Source organism: Pelodiscus sinensis, chromosome 5 (genome assembly GCF_049634645.1).
Source record: "Pelodiscus sinensis isolate JC-2024 chromosome 5, ASM4963464v1, whole genome shotgun sequence".
Taxonomy (NCBI): Eukaryota; Metazoa; Chordata; order Testudines; family Trionychidae; genus Pelodiscus; species Pelodiscus sinensis.
Genome location: NC_134715.1, coordinates 37,363,203 through 37,385,757, shown reverse-complemented (window position 1 = coordinate 37,385,757; position 22,555 = coordinate 37,363,203). Strand labels below are relative to the sequence as shown.

Genomic DNA, 22,555 nt, shown 5'->3' with positions numbered 1-22,555 from the left:
TCTGCCTCCCAGAAAGACCAACAGTTGACCATCTCTTCACTGGGTGCCCTTTGCCTTTACATATCAGGCAATATGAAAACAACAAACTCCCTGCTCAGTAAACAAACTAAAACCTTATTTACACAACAGTGAACACACACTACAAACTATCTACATATTAAACAAATAAAAGACTACATGAGCTCCATGCAACACTGGAGCTCCAACTCATAGCCATAGGTACCGAGGAAGAAATAAGGCAGGAGTGGGGTGACTATCATTTCTGCCATTAATGGAAGTATAAGCACATGCATAGTGTATGCACATGCACAATGGATACTATTAGCTAAAAATCTTTTACTCAAGTGCACTAGGAATGCAGACACTGGAACTGGAATATGTATGTGCTCAATCACGTCAAGGAGAACATCTGGTTATAACAAACGTGCATGCCTCCTTAACTATCAGATAAGATCAAAATTGAATCTGAAATAAAGACATTTATAATGTTACAAGTTTTTCTTGCATCCCACCCAATCCAATAAAAATATACATGCTTCTGCTCTCCCAAAACTTTCTGAAAGTTTGTAGTTTCCGTACATTTTCTGAAAAAGTTGTTTTACTGTTCTGTACAGCTTCTCTCAGGACTTTACAATGCAGATGATCCACAATTGCTGCTGGATGTTGAGTGCTAGCACAATGTACCATTGCTTCTATATACCTATAAGAGAAGAAAGAATCAGTTCACAAAAGAAAGTTTAATTTCCAAGGAGGAGACAGAGAAGGCCACAAGTCAGGATTACATTTTTTCTAGCTCTCTTGTTCATCTCTCATTTAAAGCTATACCAGCACTATAATGCAACGCTCTCTACATTTTTTTACTCCTCCTCCTCCCACCGCAAGCTGGGGCTGGGAATGGGGCTGCATCTCAGGGGAGCAGGGGGAGGGAAACATGGAAAAAGGTAAGGGAGACAAGGCTGAGGTGGAAGCTGAGCCTTAGCAAAGGGGTGAGACTAGTAGCAAGGGCCCCGAGCAGAGCCCTGGCCACTCAGGGCTAGTAGCCAGGATCCCTGGCACAGGACCAGGAACTGGTGTGGAGTTGGGTGGTTCTCTCTTTCCACCCTCTCTGGTGGCTGGTCTTGGCCCCAGCAACACTCTCCCGCTCCCTAGTTTGAGGACCTCTGCTATAATGCAGTCTTGTGAAATTACATAAATTAGCCTTTTCTAAGGTGGGATAAGAGCAGGACATCACCTGTTATTCCAGTCATTATATAAAATCTGCTCTTTTTCCAAAGCCTATATATACACACACAACTAGATTATCCACAAGTTTTCATTTTAGTAATTGGTCTTCTAATAGCTAGTAATTTTAAACATATATCTTAAAGTAAATAAAATAGAATACCTGTCTAAAGCTTCTGCTACCAGAGGAGTAAGAACAACATCAATAGTGCCCTTTACTTCCACTATAGCTGTTGTTCTAGTCTGGGAGATTGGATGATCCAGCGTCCATTCTTCTGTTACTGTTTCATCATCTGTATTATCCATGGTTTTCTTTTCCAAAGGAGTATATGGTGTACTAAACAAGTCAAATAGACATGCGTTATTTAAAGTTTCAAAACAGGCATTACAAAATGTATAGTAACATTATATTTTCTTATTCTATAGCTACTCCAAAAGAATCAGAGCCTTGAGCAAGAAATGCAACACTAAACAAGCCTTTTTTATTTCAACAGAAGGGTCTATAGGAATGAGAAGCGTCTTCAAGACATAGATACTTTTCAGAGTAAGCATAATGTTTAAGAAGGATGAATTCAAACTGGAACAGGTACAAAGAAGGGCCACTAGGATGATCCGAGGAATGGAAAACCTGTCTTATGAAAGGAGACTCAAGGAGCTTGGCTTGTTTACCTTAACCAAAAGAAGGCTGAGGGGGGACATGATTGCACTCTTTACATATATTAGAGGGATAAATACCAGGGAGGGAGAGGAATTATTTAAGCTTAATACCAATGTGGACACAAGAACAAATGGATATAAGCTGGCTAGTAGGAAGTTTAGACTTGAGATTAGACGAAGGTTTCTAACCATTAGAGGAGTGAGGTTCTGGAACGGCCTTCCAAGGGAAGTAGTGGGGGCAAAAGATCTATCTGGTTTCAAGATTAAACTAGATGGGTTTATGAAGGGGATGGTGTGATGAGATTACATGATCTTGGAAACTAATTGACCATTCATTATCAGTGGGAAATAGGTCAATGGAGGGATGATAGGAGTTACTATAGAGAACTTTCTGGGTGTCTGGCTGATGAGTCTTGCCCACATGCTCAGGGTTTAGCTGATCGCCATATTTGGGGTCGGGAAGGAATTTTCCTCCAGGGTAGATTGGCAGAGGCCCTGGAGGTTTTTCGCCTTCCTCTGTAGCATGGGGTAGGGATCACAGCTAGAGGATTCTCTGCATCTTGGGGTCTTCAAAGTATTTGAAGGCTTCAATATCTGAGATATAGGTGAGAGGATTATTCTAGGAGGGGTGGGTGAGATTTTGTGGCCTGCACTGTGCAGGGGGTCAGACTAGATGATCATAATGGTCCCTTCTGACCTTAAAGTCTATGAGTCTATAATAGACCAGATTTGTAATAGGCTATGTATATAAACCTCAGATGTGAAAAGTACCTATTTACATATGCTAGAACTCTGAATTGGGGAATGCTTACTTGCATGCACTGATAGCAAAATTGGCCTCTGTTTGCTGAAATTCTTCACCGGCATGACTGACATGAACACTGGTTAAGACAGTGTTAAAACAATATTTGTCATGGCAACGCTCAACATTAATAGAATTTTTATTCCATTAATAAAAGGAAGATTTCAAGAGTCCCAGTCTAACGCCTTAATCACTATATCCAAATTCTACTTTTGGTTCTGCCACAGGCTTCCTTGACAAATCACTTGGGACTCAATTCACAGTCTATAAATATTCCCCCATGTAGGGACACTCCTGTAATGTTTGTGAGGTTCTCATATACTTGGGTGAGGAGTACAAAAAAGCCTTAAAATAAGACATACAGTACTAAAATTAATTCTGAAATAAATAGATAACAAAAATGCCACTGACACCAGCCATATTTTAATATAGCTAGTAAGAGATGTTTCACAGATGTTCCTAGACCACCGATCTCAGGTATAGGGAGGTTTGGCCGTGGGACAGGAGCATAGCAGGAGGGCTGGTGACTCACACCGGGAGCCTTGTGTTGGGGAGTGGGTGCAGACAGGTGGCACACTGGGAAGTTCTGACCCCAGTGGCTGGGCAGCAGCGGGGGGCAGGGCCGGCAGCAGCCACGAGCTCTGGCCTGGGGAGCCACGACTGCCCAGGCCAGGGAGGGGAGAGGAAGGTCTTGACAGCATTCAGCACAGGCCATGGGGGGGGAAGGGACCTCTCCTGATCCAGAAAATCCCCTCATTCGGGACCAGTCAAGTCCTGAGAGGGCCAGATCAGGGAGGTCCAACCTGTATTACACAAACCATCACCTCTCATTTAAACCATACCAACACTATAATGCAGTGGTCTCCAAACTTTCTGCACCCCTTCCCCCCCCCACTAAGCAGTGACTGGGAGCAGAGCTACAGCTCAGGGGTGCACGGGAGGGAAATACGAAAGAGGCCCATAGCTGGGAGCTAGGGCAGGAGCAGAGTCTCAGAAAAGGGCTAAGGCTGGTAGCGAGGACCCATGTGTGAGACCTGCCACAACAGCTGGGAGCAAAGCCCTGGGTGCTGAGGGTTAGCAGCCAGGATTCCTGGTCAGGAACTAAGTGATTCTTTCTCCCCATAAGGTGTGAGGGCTGCTCAGGGCCCCAGCAGCACCTTCCCCCCAGTTTGAAGACCTCTGCTGTAATGCAGTCTTTTACTCACTTGGATGTTGATCCTGTAAGCTGCATGCCTCTGTCCAGCAAAGCATTAGCTGAGAGACCCTGTTTAACAATCTAAAACGGTACAAGACAGTTACTTCTTTGGGGGGGAGGGGGGGTGACTCAGCACCTTGTAGTCTAAATCTGGGATTCTCAATTTTACTTTGAGGTAAAGCTGTTAACAGCCTATATAACACAGTATAGTTAACCACAACTAACTGAAGTGCTAAGCTTTGGTGGGGGAGTTAAACAAGTATACTGTAAGTACATTTTGTCAGAAACTACACTACAAATCACATCCTACTTGATGTCATTCAAAAACATGAGTGCAGTATGAGAGTTACAAAGCTCTCAATAATTCAAATTCACTTTTCACACACAAAACAGTAATTAATTCTTCTCTTTTTTTACAAAGCCTTCTGTTTTTAAATCCTAAGCATTTAATATCAAGAGATCACAACTCCTAATAACCAACAGCAAATTGTTTCAAATTTCCTTTGACCTAGTTAATAGGAATTCCTTAGCACAGCACATTCTAGCCTTCCTAGGCCACTTGTTTCCTTCTTAGCTATTTTTTCCCATACCTTAAAAGTTGGAACAGAAAGATGCTCAAAAGACGAAGAGCTTTCTTCACTAGTTGGGGTATCAAGGTCTAAAGGTCGATGTAGGGAAGATTTTGAGGTTCTTTTGTTTGTTGGATGCTTTACTGACCAGTTCACCACCTGAAACTGGGTAAGATAACTTTGGTAACAGGTCATTATAGGCTGATGGGAAGTTATTTGATCACTCTCAACAGCCTTTTCAGCTTCCATGATATACATCTGCTCAGCAAGATCATCCTCTCCTCCCAATGCTGAAACAAATGAAGCCTGTGAAGCATGAGTCTTGATTGGCAAAGTCTTTGGATCTTGACTGGCTTCTCCACGAACTGTACTAGTTAGAGGTCCTTCTACACTGTGATAGATCGACCCTCTATTATATTCAATTTGCTGGGCTTGTTTTTTTCTCTTTTTCCTTCCTGGATAGGTTCCTGGACCTTCATCACTGCTTACTGGCTCAAACTCTTCAGCTGCTGAAAAATAGGCTTCACTATCAGCCATTGACATGCTAGAGTCCATTGAGCGATATTGGTGAAAGGAGTTTGAATCTGCAGATGGTGTGTATGGAAAAGAACCAAAGCTTCTCCTCTGCTTTGGAGAGTCCAAGACGTTCTCATCACTGCGAGACACATCACTACTGAACTGAACACCAACCGCAACAGGCTGCTTATCACCGTAAAAGGCTGCAGTAAGGCTCTTGGTGCTCCCAAGTCGGGTAGAACACACAGATGCTTGCCGTTTCAAAGGAGACCTAAGCGGAGACTGACCTACAGACCTTTCCTGGTTGTTTGGAGACACGGGACTGCTTCCTGAAACATCTGCTGGAGTACTAGAAATAGAAAAAAAAATTTATATGGTGTAAATCTTACATTGCTGACAAGTATTAACACACAGTTAAAGGAACAGTTCTGTGAACTTCTCATCGACACAACGGAGGAAATAATAATTGTCAAATAAAACATCTATTCATATGAGAAATTATTTTAACAATACAGAGCACACACACTAAGCCACAGCGAAGTTTTGTAGTAACTGAAGCCATCTTCTAGTTGGTCAGTGCACAAATGAGAAACATCTAGGTACATGCTATTATCATGCATGTCAGAATTTCTATGCAGATCAGAAATTAATGAGTCAATTTTTGTATTTGAAGTAACAGGAATTCATTTCAGGAATACTGTTAGAAATCATCAGCTGTGTTTGAATTTTGCACTGGTTTACTCAGCCTTATCCATAATACTACAAATAAATTTCTGCGTTGGATAGAGTACTAACCTTCCATGACCATCTTCCCTCTTTGCACCACACAAGAACTCCTTTTGTCCTATGTGATCTTCAGTGACAGAAGAAGGGCTTTCCTTCTCACCTGCAAGCAAGGGAAGGGCAGCACTCGAACTGCTGTTTTCCTCTGAAGATGAGGAAGAGCTATGGGATCGCAATGGTACTTGCAGACTCAAGTGCTGGGCTTTTCTCTCTATGTCTATACCCACTGATTTGCAGTCCCAATCTTTTCTTTTTACACCATTTGTCTTACCTAAATACAAGAGAGATATAGATCAATTAAAAATGTGAACATTTTGTGGTACCAAGAATTAACAACAGTTCTTCTCCCCCTCTTAAAAAAACAGCTGCAGCATTCAAATAAATAAATATATATACATATATATTGCACTCACAAAAATGTATGAAGACAGTTAGAAGCATTAAAAGGCAAAACACTAGACTTCCCCATTGACTGATGCCCAATTTAGATAATTTACTACAAGTGGACATAAAATCCTCAAGCACCATACTACCCAGAAAGCAACTGTAGACTGTTCCCTCTGTATAGATTGGGTAGATTAGCACCCACTGAATTTTAGTACATACTTCCCAATTTTGGAGCTTTATCAGGCCACATGCGATTGTATCACATATAGTAGAATTATGTTCACACTATTTAGTAATAAACTACCATTCATTTACCAAGAACCAGTTAAGATTCTAGAAAATGTGTTGTACAGATCAGAATCTACACTTCTCAGTAAGTGGAACAAAACTGCATATGAAATAGTACACATTTTATTCTTACTATCTATAATTTTGGGAATCTCCTTGGTAATAATCCATTCTCCTGGCTGCAATAAAGACTGTCCATAAAACATATCAGATTCTGCACTTGTACTTGAAAAGGCAGAGCTACTTGAAGGCGTCATCTCTTCCAGCTTGAAGAAGTCTAGTCCTGTTACTGTGCCACCAAAGAATCGGCAGCCACCAAGACAGCCACATTTGTTCTTGCTTCTTTTGTTCTTCACATTATCATCTGGCCACAAAAACCATAACCTATGCAAAGGAAAACAAAAGCAAAATCAAGAAGCAATAATGCACTGAGATTTAGGTACATATAAACTCACCCTGTGAAGCCGAGATTCAGAATGTCTCTCTCACATACCAACTCCCATTTTGTTGATTCATTTAAAATTTAATAAAACCGTGTATACACACACAATGCAGATACATACATTGAACACATCTACAAAGACACTAAGTACTATACAGTTTAGTTTCAAATATATGTCATTCTTTCCAAAAACCAAAAATATTTCCATAAATTAGGAAAGAGAGGTCTTAGTATTAATAGTTCATGGTTCTGCAAAGCATATGGAACTGTTTCAGAAGTATCTACCAGTGCTTTCCTACAAGAAAAGTGTGTTTGAAAGACAGTAATAAAAAATGCCATTCTGTGTCAACTTTGACTCCTGGGGCTATTTTTGAAGCTGTATTTTTATATCACCTGAAGGTAGTAATCCTCTCCATTGTCACGCAAGGGTCATCTCCATTGTCATGTAAGGGTGTGGTTTAACTAGTTCCAGTCTTTTCACAGCAGGACTGAGCCCTAACATTAAATCCTATATCATCTAGATTTTGTAATCTTAACAAATGGCAATTCCAGCAATCCAACAATTTTTTCTGGTTTCAGTTTTTCCTTAATGTTAGCCTAAATTTTCCCTACTGCAGTGTATTTCCATAATCTCTTGCTTAGTCTTATATGACTAATGAGATGATATATACTCTTAAATCCTGTCTCTTCTTACGGACTTTTCATCAGACTAAATACACTCAGTTCTGAGCCTTTCCTCACATAGAAGATGTTATTATTCAAACATTATCTATCACTTATTACTGAACTTCAATTTATATGTCATCTTTGAAATGTGATACCCAATATTGAACAATGTACCCTAGTTAGGGATAACCAATTCAGAGAAAAAGTATTATCTTTCTTTGCATTAATATCTTCGTATTATAATATTGTATTTACATGAATATCTTTAGTTAAATATGGCACTGGCAGTGCAGATCCTCAGCTGGTGTAAAATGTCATAGCTCCACTGAAGTCAATGGATCTATGATAATTTACATCAGCTGAAGAACATATCCAGCTTCTTCAGCAACTTCATTGCACTGTTGATTCTCTTTCCAGTAATACACCATGATAACCACAAATTTGTTCTCTTTTTGTCACCTGCTGGTGAGCTCATCTTGATTTATTTTTACAAACTTACAACAGTCTGTTTTTACACAATTTTAGTCTTCAACAATTTGCATTATTATTGAATACAGCTCATTTTGTCACTTTTCCAGTTTCAGAATGCATTTTACTCCAATTCTCCAAATTAGTGGTGGTAAACACATGGATTGCTGATTGTATCTAGATAGGCTTCATGACTGGTTCAAATTAAATGTTCAGTAACATGGCCTAATATATAATAATTTGTAATAAGTTCACAGTATTTGTCAGCTGCCCTCATTCATCCAAATAAGATGTTAACTCAAAAGTTAGTTAGGACTCTTCGAGAAACAGATTTATTTAAAAGTAGGTATGTATAAAATAGTCATACAACTGCACACAAACCAGCTGACAACAAAAATGGCTAAACAAAGGGCAAAAATAGTGGTGATCGTAAGAGTGACTTGCATCACTTTTCCCTTCTCACTCATGGATGCTATATGGCAAATTACTAAAAGAAACTTTAGTTATTCCCCCCAGGGCCATATTTTTCATTAAACTTTATATAAGTCTATGCCTTCAGATCAGTAGGAGCTCCAGTGTAGACGAAAGGCAGTATCTTTGTAGCTTAGGCCAACGATTAAAAATTGATTTTCTTCTCCATATTTTGACATCACTGTACTACACATTGCTAAAAATACCAAAATTATTCAAGTTGTCTTATCCAAGAAGTTGACAACCAAATGGTTAATCTCTTCTGAGCACCTTACTTACATAGGTGATTGTCAGAAATCTACCTATCAAGTGAGTACAGTCTAATTTTTAAGCAAGTGTTTAATAATCAGAACTTTAAAAATACACTCTCATGAATAAAATGTATCAATTGCAAAGACATTAAAAATGGTAACCTTACTTCCTCTTAATAATTTCACTTACCTCTTAATTCTGCTATCATGAATTTCTAAGAAATGTCTTTGCACTTCATGTTTAGAATGATGATCCACAGCTAAAGCAATATCAGCAGTGATGAGTCCCAAACTCAGAGACCCAGCTTCTAGCCAGTATGCCCTCCTCAGAATTGAAGGCTGAAGACCAACTCTGCAGTTGTTTGCTTGCTCAATGTATTGTCTCAGCTGAAGGTCTTGGATAGCAGCACTTATACCCTCTCCAACAAACTGATTGTGGAGGTTACAGTTAGCAACACGTACAGCACCCATCTGAAAATACAATTTAAAAAGAACATTTGAACAGTTAAAGATTAAACCACAAAAAAGACTAACTGAAAACTAATTACAGGACCCATAAAATGCAGTCCCAGAAAGATACAACTCTATATTATTTGAAGAAAGATAAAGCTGGCCTACTGGTCAGGAACTACATTTAGCCACACATGTGAAATCAAGATCCTTTGTGGCCTGGGATGGATCTCTTCCTCAGGCTCTCCACTTGTAAAAAGACAATAAAATGTACTCTTCTAATTAAAGTTATGATTAACATCTGCATATTAGAAGTGTCAGGAATTTTATAAGTATAACCTGAAACAGCTAGGTTTTGTTGCTGTTGTTTGGTGTGGTTTGGTTTGGTTAGGGTTACAATGGCCTCCAGAAAGCATCCATCTATTCTGAATTCAACAATGTATTACTCTGTGATGCACTTACATGTTATTCAGTGAAAATATTTGTTGATAGAGCACAAGTTGCATAATTGATTCTGACCCTAAAACCTCTGTAGACCATAGAGTTACCTCAGCCTTTTAATTTACTTAATAACAACACAAGGGACCTACAGACCTGTACCCTGGAAGACATTATTTATGCTAACCTGATTAAGCGAAAGTGGGCCTATGACCCTTATATACATAAAATGGTCCAACAGTTACCCTCACGTAAATATATGAGCATATGCAGGGCATGAGACTAAAAATATTCCTAATACTGTATGATTGCAATATGTTTATGTGGTTTAGAGCTTTTTTGTCTTTACTAAATGTTTTAATAAAAGTGGCTAAGACTTCGCTTTGCTCTCAGTGTGAAAGTCTTTGCCAGAAACTCCAGGGTTCTCTTCAAGACGCTGAGCTTATTAGTTTTAATTCTGTGGAGCGTGATTCTGGGATGAAGTCTCTATTCCCTCTCCTGCCCCCCAATTAATCAAATAAATATCTGTTTGAAATCAATATTAATTTTTAAAAACAATCAAGCTACAGCCCTCAATGCCAACAAGTTTTGGGAATATCCTGGTCCTGGTTCATACATTTGGTTTACCAAAGAGAGTGTCATGTAACATCTTGAATGAAAGCCATTGATATTATTGTGAAATGTATGGACAGATACTATGTAAGGTATTATATATGTATAAAATATATGTTTCTGAAATCTATATCAAGGCTAGGTTGACAAAGAGGTTTCTGTCAGACAAAGGGGCTACGTCTAGACTGGCATGATTTTCCGGAAATGCTTTTAACGGAAAAGTTATCTGTTAAAAACATTTTCGGAAAAGAGCATCTAGATTGGCACGGATGCTTTTCCGCAAAAGCACTTTTTGTGGAAAAGTGTCCGTGCCAATCTAGACGTGCTTTTCCGCAAAAAAGCCACAATCGCCATTTTCGCGATCAGGGCTTTTTTGCGGAAAACAAATCTGGGCTGTCTACACTGAACCTTTTGCGCAAAAGTTTTGTGCAAAAGGATTTTTGCCCGAATGGGAGCAGCATAGTATTTCCGCAAAAACACTGACAATCTTACACGAGATCATCAGTGCTTTTGCAGAAATTCAAGCGGCCAGTGTAGACAGCTGGCAAGTTTTTCCGGAAAAGTGGCTGATTTTCCGGAAAAACTGGCCAGTCTAGACACAGCCAGGATGTATATTCACCTGTCTCTTGGTTCACATGTAAATTGAGCATTGGAAACCAACACAACAGAAGCCTTATTTATACATTAAATCAACAGAAGGATGTCAGCAGAGAAACAGGCACTGCAGAATGACCCTCAAGGGTCTGTCCTGTCTCTAGAAGGAAATTAATTTAGAGGGCTATAAGGAGAAGGCAAAAACGCAACTCTTTATCTTAAGAAAGTATTTGGGCAATGTGATTACATTCAGGAAAACAGGATTACAGCCAGACTTTACTGAAATGTTTGGACTGAAATAAACATCCTTGGACACAAGGCTAACCTGTTAAATTAAATTTAATCCCTAGAAAGCATTTTATACTTTTGTGTTATATGTAACTTATTCCTATTATTCTTATTTGCCCTCTCTTAAATTTCCATCTTTGACGATAAAATTGTTTTCCTTATAAATATATATCTCATGTGAAGTATGTGCTGACCATGAGCTGAATCAAGTATACAGCTTCCTTGCTGGTAACACACCTGGTATTTCTGTAAGTGTTCAGCATAAAAGGGGCTGAACAAGGGAATGTTTCAATCAACACAGGTACACCTCTTTTTAACCTGTACGGCCAAATAAAGGCCGATAAATCCCCTCAAACATATTGGAAGGATCATGGAGCTGATACTCAGTTAAGCCACAAGTCTTTCTCTCACTGAAAGCAGGGGTAAAAAAGTGACTCTCAGTCATGGCCACCTCAAGAATCATCACATTGAGCACGCAAATCAAGAATCTAAACTCTGCCACCTTGAATCTATAGATTAGCCTTTACCTAATCATATACTATTTCTCTGACTAGGCATAAGTCTAGCAATTCTGCAGAAATACACAGGAGGGAGCCCCTTTCCTCCACAAAATACTGGCTGAAGCCCTTGCTTTGTACCTTTTTATCTTAACTCCTGCAGCCGATTCAGGCTTAACCATCTATTCAGGCTAGTGCAAAGCTAATTAAGCTGCAGATGCCCACCAATCTTTCCTTTGACTCTCTCGTTAATAAGATTAGTCATAACACTTACTGTTCATATACAAAACCCTATTTTCAAATTCTCAAACTGAGAAAGAAAAATGATTTTCCTCCAGAATATGGCCAGGATGCCAACTTTTAAAAATTGAAAAGTGAGATTTTTAAGAGGGAAATATTTTTATTCTTCACTGTTTTGGGAGCAGGGAGAGTTTTAGGGAGATATTGGAAAAATACTGAAAATAAGAATAATGTACTTTTGAAAGTTTGACCCATGGTCTATTACATTAGATGTCTGTGTTGTGGTCTGAGCTCTGGCACAAGCTTATCATGGGACACCGGAAACGGACTTAGGGTAAAGCTTTCAAAATTGCCCAAGTGACTTAGAGCAAAAGGAGTCACTTTTGAAACCAGGAGATAGACAGGTTAAAGCTTTAAGCCTCCAACAACTATATTTTATGAAATAACAAATTCTTAAATATATGTTAATCTTCTGATTTGCAAAGTAAGCACTACTGCAGAACAAACATTCCAGGTAATAAATGCAGTTATTTAATCTGTGTAAAACATAGCAAGTGCTTTCCTGTGTAGCAGATGGGAAAAGATAATTATCACAATTATCACAGCACGGAGGAGGACAAAAATTTTTACCTTTATATTGGTGGCACAGCCATGTTCTACAATATACAGATCTGCTCCATCTACTGCAAGTCGTGTCATAGTGTATTTTAAATCATCAGATGTTGGACATGGCCCAGGAACACAGTTCATCTAGAGGAGATATTTAAACAAAACACTCAATGTTGCTAGCATTTTAATTTCATATATTTCATCATACTTGAATTACCTACTTAATAGAGAACAAATTAAGATCTAAAACAATGATTACTTGCCCTATATTAACTGATTCTTTGAGGTGTGTTGTTCGCATGTGATTCCAGCCTTGGTTTGTATGCACCACGTGCACATGAGATTGGATTCTTTTGATCAGAAGTGCCACTGGGGCCTGCCCTGCTCCTTAGATGTCTTTATATCGCCTTTCACCTGAGGGTAAAAAGGGTGGGGCAGGACCATCCAACCCTCAGTTCCTTCACCGATACAGAATCCCAGTGCAAGACAGGAGAAGGTCTGACCATGGAATCTATGTGGCCAATGTATCTCGAAGTCAGACATGAATAGCAGATAATCTGGAATCTTGGTAGGAATGCATTACGTGTCAGTGGATAGCTCCAAATTTCAGACTGAGCTTCCCAAGTGGACTTTCTGCCCTGAGTTTATAGTTGATTTTGGTCAGCCCCTCATCCCTGTATAAAGGCATCCATCACCACGGTCTTGGAACGGGTGCAGACAAAAACAAACCCTTGAACACTGGAATTGGGGTCTTTCCAGTTTAATGATGAGAGGACTTTATGTGGGATAAGAACAAACACGTCCACGAGTGTCCATCCTTGAAGTCTGGCAAAGTCTGGCAAACTTTATTACACAAGTTTAGGCAGCCATGTGTTCCAAAATCTGAGACATGGGATGTCCTAAGGGATGTTTTTGGATGAGTTTCATTTTAGCTGATCAAGTCTACTACTGCTTGGAATCTTTCCCATGGAAGACAAATTCTCATTGGCCTGGAATCTAACACTTCTGCTCATGGAGAGAAGATGAGATTATAGCCAGGGTAAATTGTTCTTCCACATTACTTTCATTATCTGCTTTCAAGGATCTGATGCTTTCAGTGACCTGGTTATGTAGTGGGGGAATGTAAAATTAGAAGGAGCCAAAGATGAAGGCTTACATGAACATAGCAGCACCTCCTGGGATTTCCAGCAGAGCCAGGGGCATAAATCAGGAGAATACCAGGAAGGATATATCCTATGTGCCCTAGAAAATCTCCTGTTGTCTCTTACAGAGTCCTCTGCAGAATCTCTTCCTCATGCCCACTGTACTACCAAAGGAGACTGCATACAAGAGGTGTAACTATTGTGCCCTGATGGATTCAAGAAAAGGAGTGGTCATTCCATAAGGAATGCCCTGGATATGTTGTGTCATCTCTAACTGGCTAGAGGGTGAAGTAGGTAACAGAGGTATCTTTACCACTGTACCAACAAGCTCAGTCTCTGGTGAGTTAGTAACCACCACTCTCAACCTTTCATGGAGAGGAAATTCCAAAACTGGGCCTACCGATAAATCACTCAGTACCGTAAATGCCCCGATTACCACCACACTAGAGACTGATGCATTAAGCACCAAAGAACATGATTCCAAGGTACAGAAGTTCCTGTACAGAAGTTCCAAGTAGCAAGATACTGAGTCCTGAAAGCTCAGTACCAAAAGGTGGCTACCAACATTCTCTTAATTAGTACCCAGTTGCCAAAGCGGTCCTTCTTAGGCCACTGTATGTCTTTCTGGAATGCAAGGTGATTCAGATTTAGGAGACTTGTAGCTTGAATCAGTAGGCAACAAAGAGGATAACCTATGTTATGGTACTCTGGAGCAGCGATACTTCCTACCCCATGAGAGAGTTCAAAGCCAGAATAGAGGCAAATGACTGATGCCTTTTAGTCAATATAACCCAAAATCTCAAGGTAAAAATTTCTACTCACTGAAGCACTCATGAAGAGAGGGACATAATAAAAGACTGAAGTTTAAATGCATTCTTCTCTTCCAAGTCCAAGGACGCATGCACAGGAGTACTCCAAGAGGAACAATTTTAGATGGGCTTTTCTCGTTTTTTAATCTTTTTTGAGTAGGAGTGATATAATACCTATATCACTTTCCTAGAAAAAACAAGTACCTAGAGTGCTCATCAGATGTCAGTGATGTGTCACACTAGCGGCGAGATTTAAACCCAAGAGATTTTGCTCTTGTTATTTTGCAGGAGTCTCTGCACAAGGAGCAGAGATTGGGGTGTTATAGTCTGAAAATGAGACCCTAAGTAAAATAAGGAATTTGCATGTTTATGTGTCCCAAAAACTAACTACTCACTGCACCGTGCACAGAGAAGTATAGAGACACTAGAGGCATTCTATCTTGTTGATATAAGCAATAAGAAGCAACTGAGAAATGGTCATGCCTATTCTACTCTTTAGTCCTGTGGATGAAATGAGCATGAACATCTAGGGTGCAGGAATCACCAAAACAGAAATTGCTGCCAAAAGAAACTGACCTTATGCACATGGGATGCATGTGCATTTAGAGTGGCTTCCATGTGGATCATCAGTCAAGGAAACAATTATTTCCTTTAACAAATTATGGCTAACTAAAATATCTACATGCTCCAAACCACATTTGTAGCTTTGTTCTACTTTTGGATAGATTCAAGTTAGATTCAAATTCTACTGCAATATACAGGTTGAATCCTTCTAGTCTGGCACCCTCAGGACCTGACTGTTGCCAAATCAAAGAATTTGCTGAACCACAGGAGGTTAATATTGTTTAGCAGCATTACCAACACTTCCACTGCTTACTGGGCTCTTAGAAAACATTTAGGGGTAAATTAGTGCTAAATAATAGCACAGAACACTAGGACTGAGCGCTAGGACTGGTGGCTATAAACAAACTTTACAGGACCATGAAAAACTTGGCTATGTCCATAATATGTGGGATAACTAAATTTATGCCAGGCCATGGATCTTGCCAGACCAAATAGTGCCAGACAAGAGAGGTTAAACCTGTGCTACTGCAAATATATCAGCTTGAGGGATCAAAACTGATGAAAGCTTTACCTTAGATTCACAAAACCGACGATCAATTCCATGCTGACACATTATTACAGATTTGGGTCTTTCCAGTTCAAATTCTCGACACATTACATGAAACAGAAATGTCTGTCCCCATTCTAGCAGACATGCAAGCTGTAAACAAATAGTAAAGGATCAAAATACAGTAAGTATTCAAAGTAAACTATCAGAGTTCATAGTAAAACTTGAGACAGGAAAAAAACCCAAAACCATCAGGAGCTTTATTCCTGCTGCCAGATAATCTACTTGAAATTAGCCAGTAATGCAATTTTTCTAATTTGACACAGTTTGTAGTTTTTCTTTCATGAATGGCAATATGTGCTGCCAAAATCAAAACTCGTCTCTTTTTGAAGCCCATCTATTTTAGCCACTTCTAAAGCAATGAACCTTTAGGAAAACATCTTTGTTAACTAAATGCAAATTTTTTAAATAAAGTTATACAGGCTGAACCCCCAAATCTGGGATTCTCTGGTCTGGCAACATCAATGGTCCGCCAGCAGCCCCAGAGGCTGGGAGTGGGAGTCAGCCAGGAGAATGAAGGGACTGGAGGATCCCCGGCATCATCAGGTCCAGGAGGCAATCAAGGAGCTCCCCACTATGCCTGGTGGCAGCAAGACCAGGCAGCCGGGAAACCTGTTTTCAGTGGGGCAGGGGTAGCCAGGGAACCCCCCACAGCAGCGGAGCCAGACGGTAGCTAGGGAGCCCCAGCCCCGGCAGGGGAATTCCCAGCAACAGGAGCTAGGTGGCCGGTGATTCCTGGCCCCAGCAGGGAACCCCAGGCAGCAGCTGGGCTAAGGGATGTTAAATGTCGATTAATTGGCTAATCGAATAGTCAATGCCATTTGCCATTAGTCGATAAGGGCTCCTCCACCTTTGAAGTATAGCAATAGCCCCAGGGCTGTTGTTACACTTCATAAGTGAAAGTGCTATGGGGAGCACAGGGCCAGTGGGGGACTCAAGCAGTGTTTCAAAGTGGCAGTGCCGCATGGAGTCCGGTGTCCGCTGACCCTGGGCTCCACACAGCACTGCCACTTTGAAATACTGCATGTAGCCCCGAGTCAGGCTCCAGGCAGAATTTCAAAGTGGTAGCACCACCTGGAGACTGGGGACTCCCAGCTGGACCCAGGCTGCATGGGGCATTTAAAGCAGCAGTGCCATGTGGAGCCTGGGGTCTGGTCCCGGGGTCCACACTTCACTGCCACTTTGAAGCATCTGCTTCTGTTCCACTCCGCCCCCCTGCCTCCCGCTTTGCTGCCTCTCTCTGATAGAGGCAGCAAGGGAGGGGAAGTGACTAGTGTGTCAACCATCCAATAAGCATTTGCTTATTGGACAGTTGACTAGTCATTCACATTCCTAGGTGGGCTGCCTGTGGCTGGGAAATCCTGGGGAGCCCCTGGTGGGAGCAAGGCTTGCAGAAGCCATGCAGAGTTAGCTGTGGCAAAGTGGCCCAGAAGGGGGATCCCAGAAAACCCCAGTGGCAGTGGTCAGTCATCAGGGGAGAGCCCTAGAAGGGCCAGCATTAGCAGGGCAGCGGAACTGTGGGAAGCCCCAGATTTGGGAGCCAGCACTAGGGCAGCCAGCAGGGGAGCATTGACTTCCCTGGTCCAACAAGCTCCCTGGTCTGAGACCACTCAGGTACCTGTAGATCATCCTGAGGCTTGTTTGGATGGTGGGGTAATGCACTCAGCAGAGATGTGATTTTTTTTAAGTTCACTAACACGTTGTACAATAATTGAGCCACCTAAGTGCTGTTGTCACATACTAAGGGTCCCCTAAAGTATTTTAACATAGTCCTCCAAATATTCTAGGTTCCTGCGATATCAAACTGCTTCTCATAAAATGATTAATCAAATAGGACACTTCAGAGAGTTAGGAAGAGGAGGCAGAGAACTCACATCTCTGAAATTTATTACCATGAGATGTAGAGTGAACCTGGCTTCTTTTGGTGCATGATGTAAAATGCACCCTTTTTATAGGATTTTCATTAACTACAATTCCTGGCATTTAGACTACTTGCTGAAGTTTCCTATCTCCCATAATTTATGCTTGTTCAGTGCTACACAAGGTAACAATATACATGTTCCTATTTGCAGGGAAATGTTGCATGCCACCTAAAGTGCATTTAAATATTATGGTGATGCATGTCTTTTTTATATGAACAAGAATATTTACTTGCAACAGGGCTCGATTAGGAAAGGGGTTTTAGGGGCTGCAGCCCAGAGAGGCCCCCACAAAAAGGAGGAAGGGAAGCAGGAGCCAGTGCTGGGGGGTGGGGGAAGGAAGCCAGCTTAAAAGCCGTTTTCCCTCCAGCCAGCTTAAAAGCCATTTCTGCCCCTATCAGAGGCAGCAGCATGGGAGGAGGGATGAGGGAGGCTGCCACGCAGGGGCAGAGGGCTGAACAGGGGCTGCTGCTAGAGCAGCTTCTACTGGCAGCTAGCACTAGCACCAGGGGGTCCCAAACCGCTGAGGACAGAAGCTGCTGCTAGAGCAGCCTCCCTCAACCCCTTCCATTCCCCCTAGCAGCCTCTGTCCACAGGGAGCTTGGACACCTCCCCCCCGACAGGGGTTGCTGCCACCCTGTGCTGCTGCCTCTATAACATGAATGAGCATATATAGATAAAGCCTTGTACTAAATATGTTACCTAGCATTTTTGGACCATACCTGAGGTGCTGTAACCTTAGCTGTAAGGCATCCAGCCTGTACATCAATCAGCCATGCGTATTCCAAAGTATCACTTCCCACAGGCAGACCTTCTGCTGAAAACATAGCATGAGCTCGTAGCTGCAGACCTGACAAGCTGATATGGCCCTCTCTAAGTAGTTCATCCACAGAGGGTCGCTGTTGAGGAGAAGTAAATTAAAGACTCCTATTCTCAAAGAATGATTACACAGGTCTTAGCACTTTTTAATTATCTAAAGATACTTTTTAAACACATTAATCCTGACCTATAAAATATCACTGTTGTCTATACAATGAAAAGAACAAAGTAGACTTAATCTCCTTCTACATATTAGCTGAAGTAAGAATTTACATCATATCATGTGCAACAAACCATGCTATACTTTTATTCATATCTGTTTAACATTTATACAGACAAAGGGTATGTCTACACTAGCTCAGTAGTTTGAGCTAGGTAGGCAAATGAGGGCAACCGGAGTTGCAAATGAAGCCTGGGATTTAAATATCCCGGGCTTCATTTGCATCTTCCCGGGCACCGCCATTTTTAAATCCCCCTTAGTCCGAACTCCGTGCCCGCGGCTACACGCGGCATGGAGTAGGTAGTTCGAACTAGGATCTCTAATTCAAACTACCTACTCCATGCCGCGTGTAGCCGCGGACACGGAGTTCGGACTAAGGGGGATTTAAAAATGGCGGTGCCCAGAAAGATGCAAATGAAGCCCGGGCTTCATTTGACACTCCGGTTGCCCTCATTTGCCTACCTAGCTCGAACTACCGAGCTAGTGCAGACATACCCAAACTGAGTGCACATGTAGATTCATTCTGGGAAATTAGTATGCCTTTATGTCAACTGGCTCACATTCTACACCCAAGACCATCCAAAGTTTTGGAGCCCTCATTGCTTATGGTGCGGTTAATACTCAAGTGGATAATATATATGTTGACTTTCTCTCAGCTGTCTGGGTACCAGTTACAAATGAAATATACAGCAGTTGTGTGGACCAGATGCCTTCTATACTTATGTCTGGAGTTTCTCACATTCTGAACTAAGTCTAGGGAAAAATCATAGAAGGCACCCAGGTTTCCAATATTATATATTTCCTTACTGAATTAAATAACTAAGCAAAAACACAAAATACATATTCATAATACACAATCCTGACTGAACTTTGTTGGTAAACCACTCTTCAGTTTTCATGGACCTGGAGCAAGGCTTGACTTTGAAAGACAGTGTCTTGCATATGCAGGGCCCTAATTTGAGTTTCTAAATGCTGCAGAACATCTACCAAGCCCAACAAGAGGATGTTAGATTTTTTAGAATCCATCAAGAAAAAAAAAGTTCCCAGTGTTCCCTGTAAGCTGTGGGCTTGTGAAGCCACTCAGGAGAGATTCAAATGACACCCAGCTAATGAGGTTTTTTGTTTCTGCTGGTGGTGCATATTCACACACACCTCAGTGCCCATAAAAATTATTCCATACATGGAAAGAAAAATATCCATACATGTATGGAAAAAGATTAGTGGGAACATTAGCAGCTACCCCTTTTTATTTTGAGCTGCTCAAACTGCCACAAACTGGAGCATGAGTATTCATGTCTAGGAGACAGAGCTGTAGTCAAGACCCATGAGTCAGCGCCAATGGTCAAAACCAGAATGGGAAGCCAGAAACCAAGCAGGGGACAAGGCAGGCACAGACACAACTGCAATGATAAGGTTGGCCAACTGTTAGCCAAATGCTGCTGTTGGGCTGAAGAGCCAGCCTGTTGATTCCTCCAGCCAATTGGTCAAGCTGGCCAATCAGATAATTCAGCCAAAAATCCTCTGTTGCTCACTAGGGAGGTGGAACTAGCTGGTCCCAGACTGAGATGCAAGCCAAAATTCCAGGCACTTACAGTATCCTTTCTAGACAGTTTTAGGGAAACATTAACAGAACAAAAATCCTTTTCTCTTGAGCATGAACTAAAAATGAAGGCTGAACAGAAATAAATAAAAAATGCACAACACAAGCAGAATTACTACTATATAATTTTTCTAAATGCTCTTCATGAGTCATCCTTGAAAACATTTGTGTTTTCATTGGCACGGATTCAGTCAAAACATGATTCAGTTTTAGTTTCACGTTAAAATCAGCACTCCAACATAAAAAGAATATTCATATTACCTGATAGCTGTCATTCAAAAATAAATTCAGTGGGGATAGTACAAGTTGCAGCATGGTCTCCCTAAATCCTTTTTTCATCTCAAAACACAATCTTTCCAAGAAAGCAGTAGGGCAATCAGGACCATCCGTGCTGCAGTGCTAAAATTAATCAACATATCCTGCTGTGAGAAGTTGCAGATACACAAAACTGCTGAGATTGTCAGATGAAAGACTGCAGAATGTGAGCATTTTCCTGCACTGCTTGACAAAAGAATCCATTTAATATTAATTTACATAGGCTTCTCTAATCTACAGTCTGATCTGTGCAAGTCAACCCTTATACACACACAGACCCAGGGTCCTACCAAAATCAATAGTTCTGCCTGCACAGATCAGATTGCAAGATTAGTGAGATGCCCTGTTCATTTAGAGCAGAAGTCTCAAACTCTTGCAATGGGGATGAGGGTGCTGTCCATTACCAGCTCCCAAGCCACATCAACCCAACTTCTCTCCGTCATGGCACCCTGTTCCCTGGGTGTGTCTTTGGGGATCACTGAAGGGGCCTGGTGCCATGCAGCAGTTGAACCACTTCTCTCCCCCTTCTCCACACCTGCATACACCTGATGACTCAGGCTCCCAAGAGCTTACCACTGGTAGGCGTCCATGCACTTTGTACAAATTAAGTAGTACAGTAATGTCCCAAGGGCGCAGGGTTAGGGGATGAACTGGTTTGGCTGAACTCTCACTTCCCTTTTTGTCATTCTCCAATCCAACTGCTGTCCAGCCAGAGCTTGAAGATGTTGACATTGATAGGACAGGGCTTGAAATGACTTCTTCAAAATCTGTATACATGTCATCTTCTCCAAAGTAATTTTCCTGGAAAGTGAATAATTGCAGTGATCATTAAAGAAGGCAAACTGTACCATTAGCAGTATCATGCAACACAATTCAGGGCTTAGTCCTACCCCCCTCCAAGCACTAAGGCTTTAATTCTATAACACACTGTAGCCCCAGCTGCGCTACTAATTACAATAATTCAATCTCCATGTACAGCCAATCTCTGGCCCAAATACTGTCAAAAACGTTCCAGTTAACGTCAAAGTGGTGATGGGTTTTGAGCTGTAGATACTTTTCAATTGGTCATTAGACTTGAGTCCAAACTTATTTAACACAGGCCACTTATCTTCAGTTTCACAAGGATTTGTCATCATTACTAATCTGGGCTATATTTGAATTAATGACCATGAAATGAAGAGATATATATCCTATTACTATTTCCTTGAATCACAAAATATGCAATTTGATTTTTAAACAAAGCAAAGTCTGAACTTTTTTTTTTAAATGGAGGAATTAATCCTCCCTCATTTAAATAAATGTTGCAGGGGAAAAAAGCCATTTCGATGGCTGAGATTTACTTACATCCTATAAGTAGTAAGCCATTTTATGACCAGGCTGGGGAACAAATAAGAATAGTTTATCATTTTTAAAAACTCAAATGTGTACACTTTATATATTTAGTTGTACCATCTCTTCTTATCTTTTACACCACTTGCCTTCTAATACCCCAATCCCACATATGTTTAAGCATATGAGACGAAGTCAAATAAATCATGAAGAGGCGCTATCTGGTATAAAGAAGGAAAATAGTCTCATTCTCCAAGCCCTTGACAAAGACAAGCATAAAATATAGGCATATTCTACAGCCCAGTGTGGAACATGCATTATAATAGAATTACAGGCAGTCCCCGACTTACGCGGATCCGACTTATGTCGGATCCGCACTTACGAACGGGGCTTTCTCGCCCCGGAGGTCGAGGTAGCGGATTGCTACCTGCGAGCTCCGGGGCGAGAAAGCCCCGTTCGTAAGCTGCTCTGGTGCCCCTGGTCTGCTGGAGACCGTCTCCAGCAGACCAGGGGCACCGGGCGGGTTCCCTTGCTTCTGAGGCATTGCCAGAGCAAAGCCTCAGAAGCGCGGGAACCCGCCGCTGCTGCCGCTTCAGTCCGGGTGCCTGTGGTCTGCTGGGGACGGTCCCCAGCAGACCACAGGCACCGGGACTGAAGCTGCAGCCGCGGGGGGGTCCCGCGCCTCTGAGACTTTGCCAGAGCAAAGCCTCAGAGGCGCGGCACCCTGCTGCCACTGCGGCTCTGCTCCCCGTGTCCCTGGTCTGCTGGGGGGGGGGGGGGAGCGCGG

At 41.6% G+C, this 22,555-nt stretch overlaps 1 protein-coding gene across 14 annotated transcripts in view; it reads right to left on the bottom strand.

Annotated features, from left to right (window-relative positions):
- BLTP1 (bridge-like lipid transfer protein family member 1) overlaps positions 1-22,555 on the bottom strand; it is a 224,149-nt gene that overhangs the window by 112,225 nt on the left and 89,369 nt on the right. For all 14 annotated transcript variants that reach the window (XM_075929828.1, XM_075929829.1, XM_075929830.1 and 11 more), the window contains exons 20-31: positions 21,013-21,240; positions 20,386-20,523; positions 18,208-18,384; positions 15,531-15,659; positions 12,466-12,585; positions 8,907-9,187; positions 6,552-6,802; positions 5,756-6,014; positions 4,466-5,309; positions 3,886-3,956; positions 1,385-1,558; positions 580-700 (exon numbers count right to left, since the gene is read on the bottom strand). In XM_075929828.1, coding sequence (XP_075785943.1) covers positions 580-700; positions 1,385-1,558; positions 3,886-3,956; positions 4,466-5,309; positions 5,756-6,014; positions 6,552-6,802; positions 8,907-9,187; positions 12,466-12,585; positions 15,531-15,659; positions 18,208-18,384; positions 20,386-20,523; positions 21,013-21,240 — 2,793 coding nt within the window. The remainder of the gene's footprint in view (positions 1-579; positions 701-1,384; positions 1,559-3,885; positions 3,957-4,465; positions 5,310-5,755; positions 6,015-6,551; positions 6,803-8,906; positions 9,188-12,465; positions 12,586-15,530; positions 15,660-18,207; positions 18,385-20,385; positions 20,524-21,012; positions 21,241-22,555) is intronic.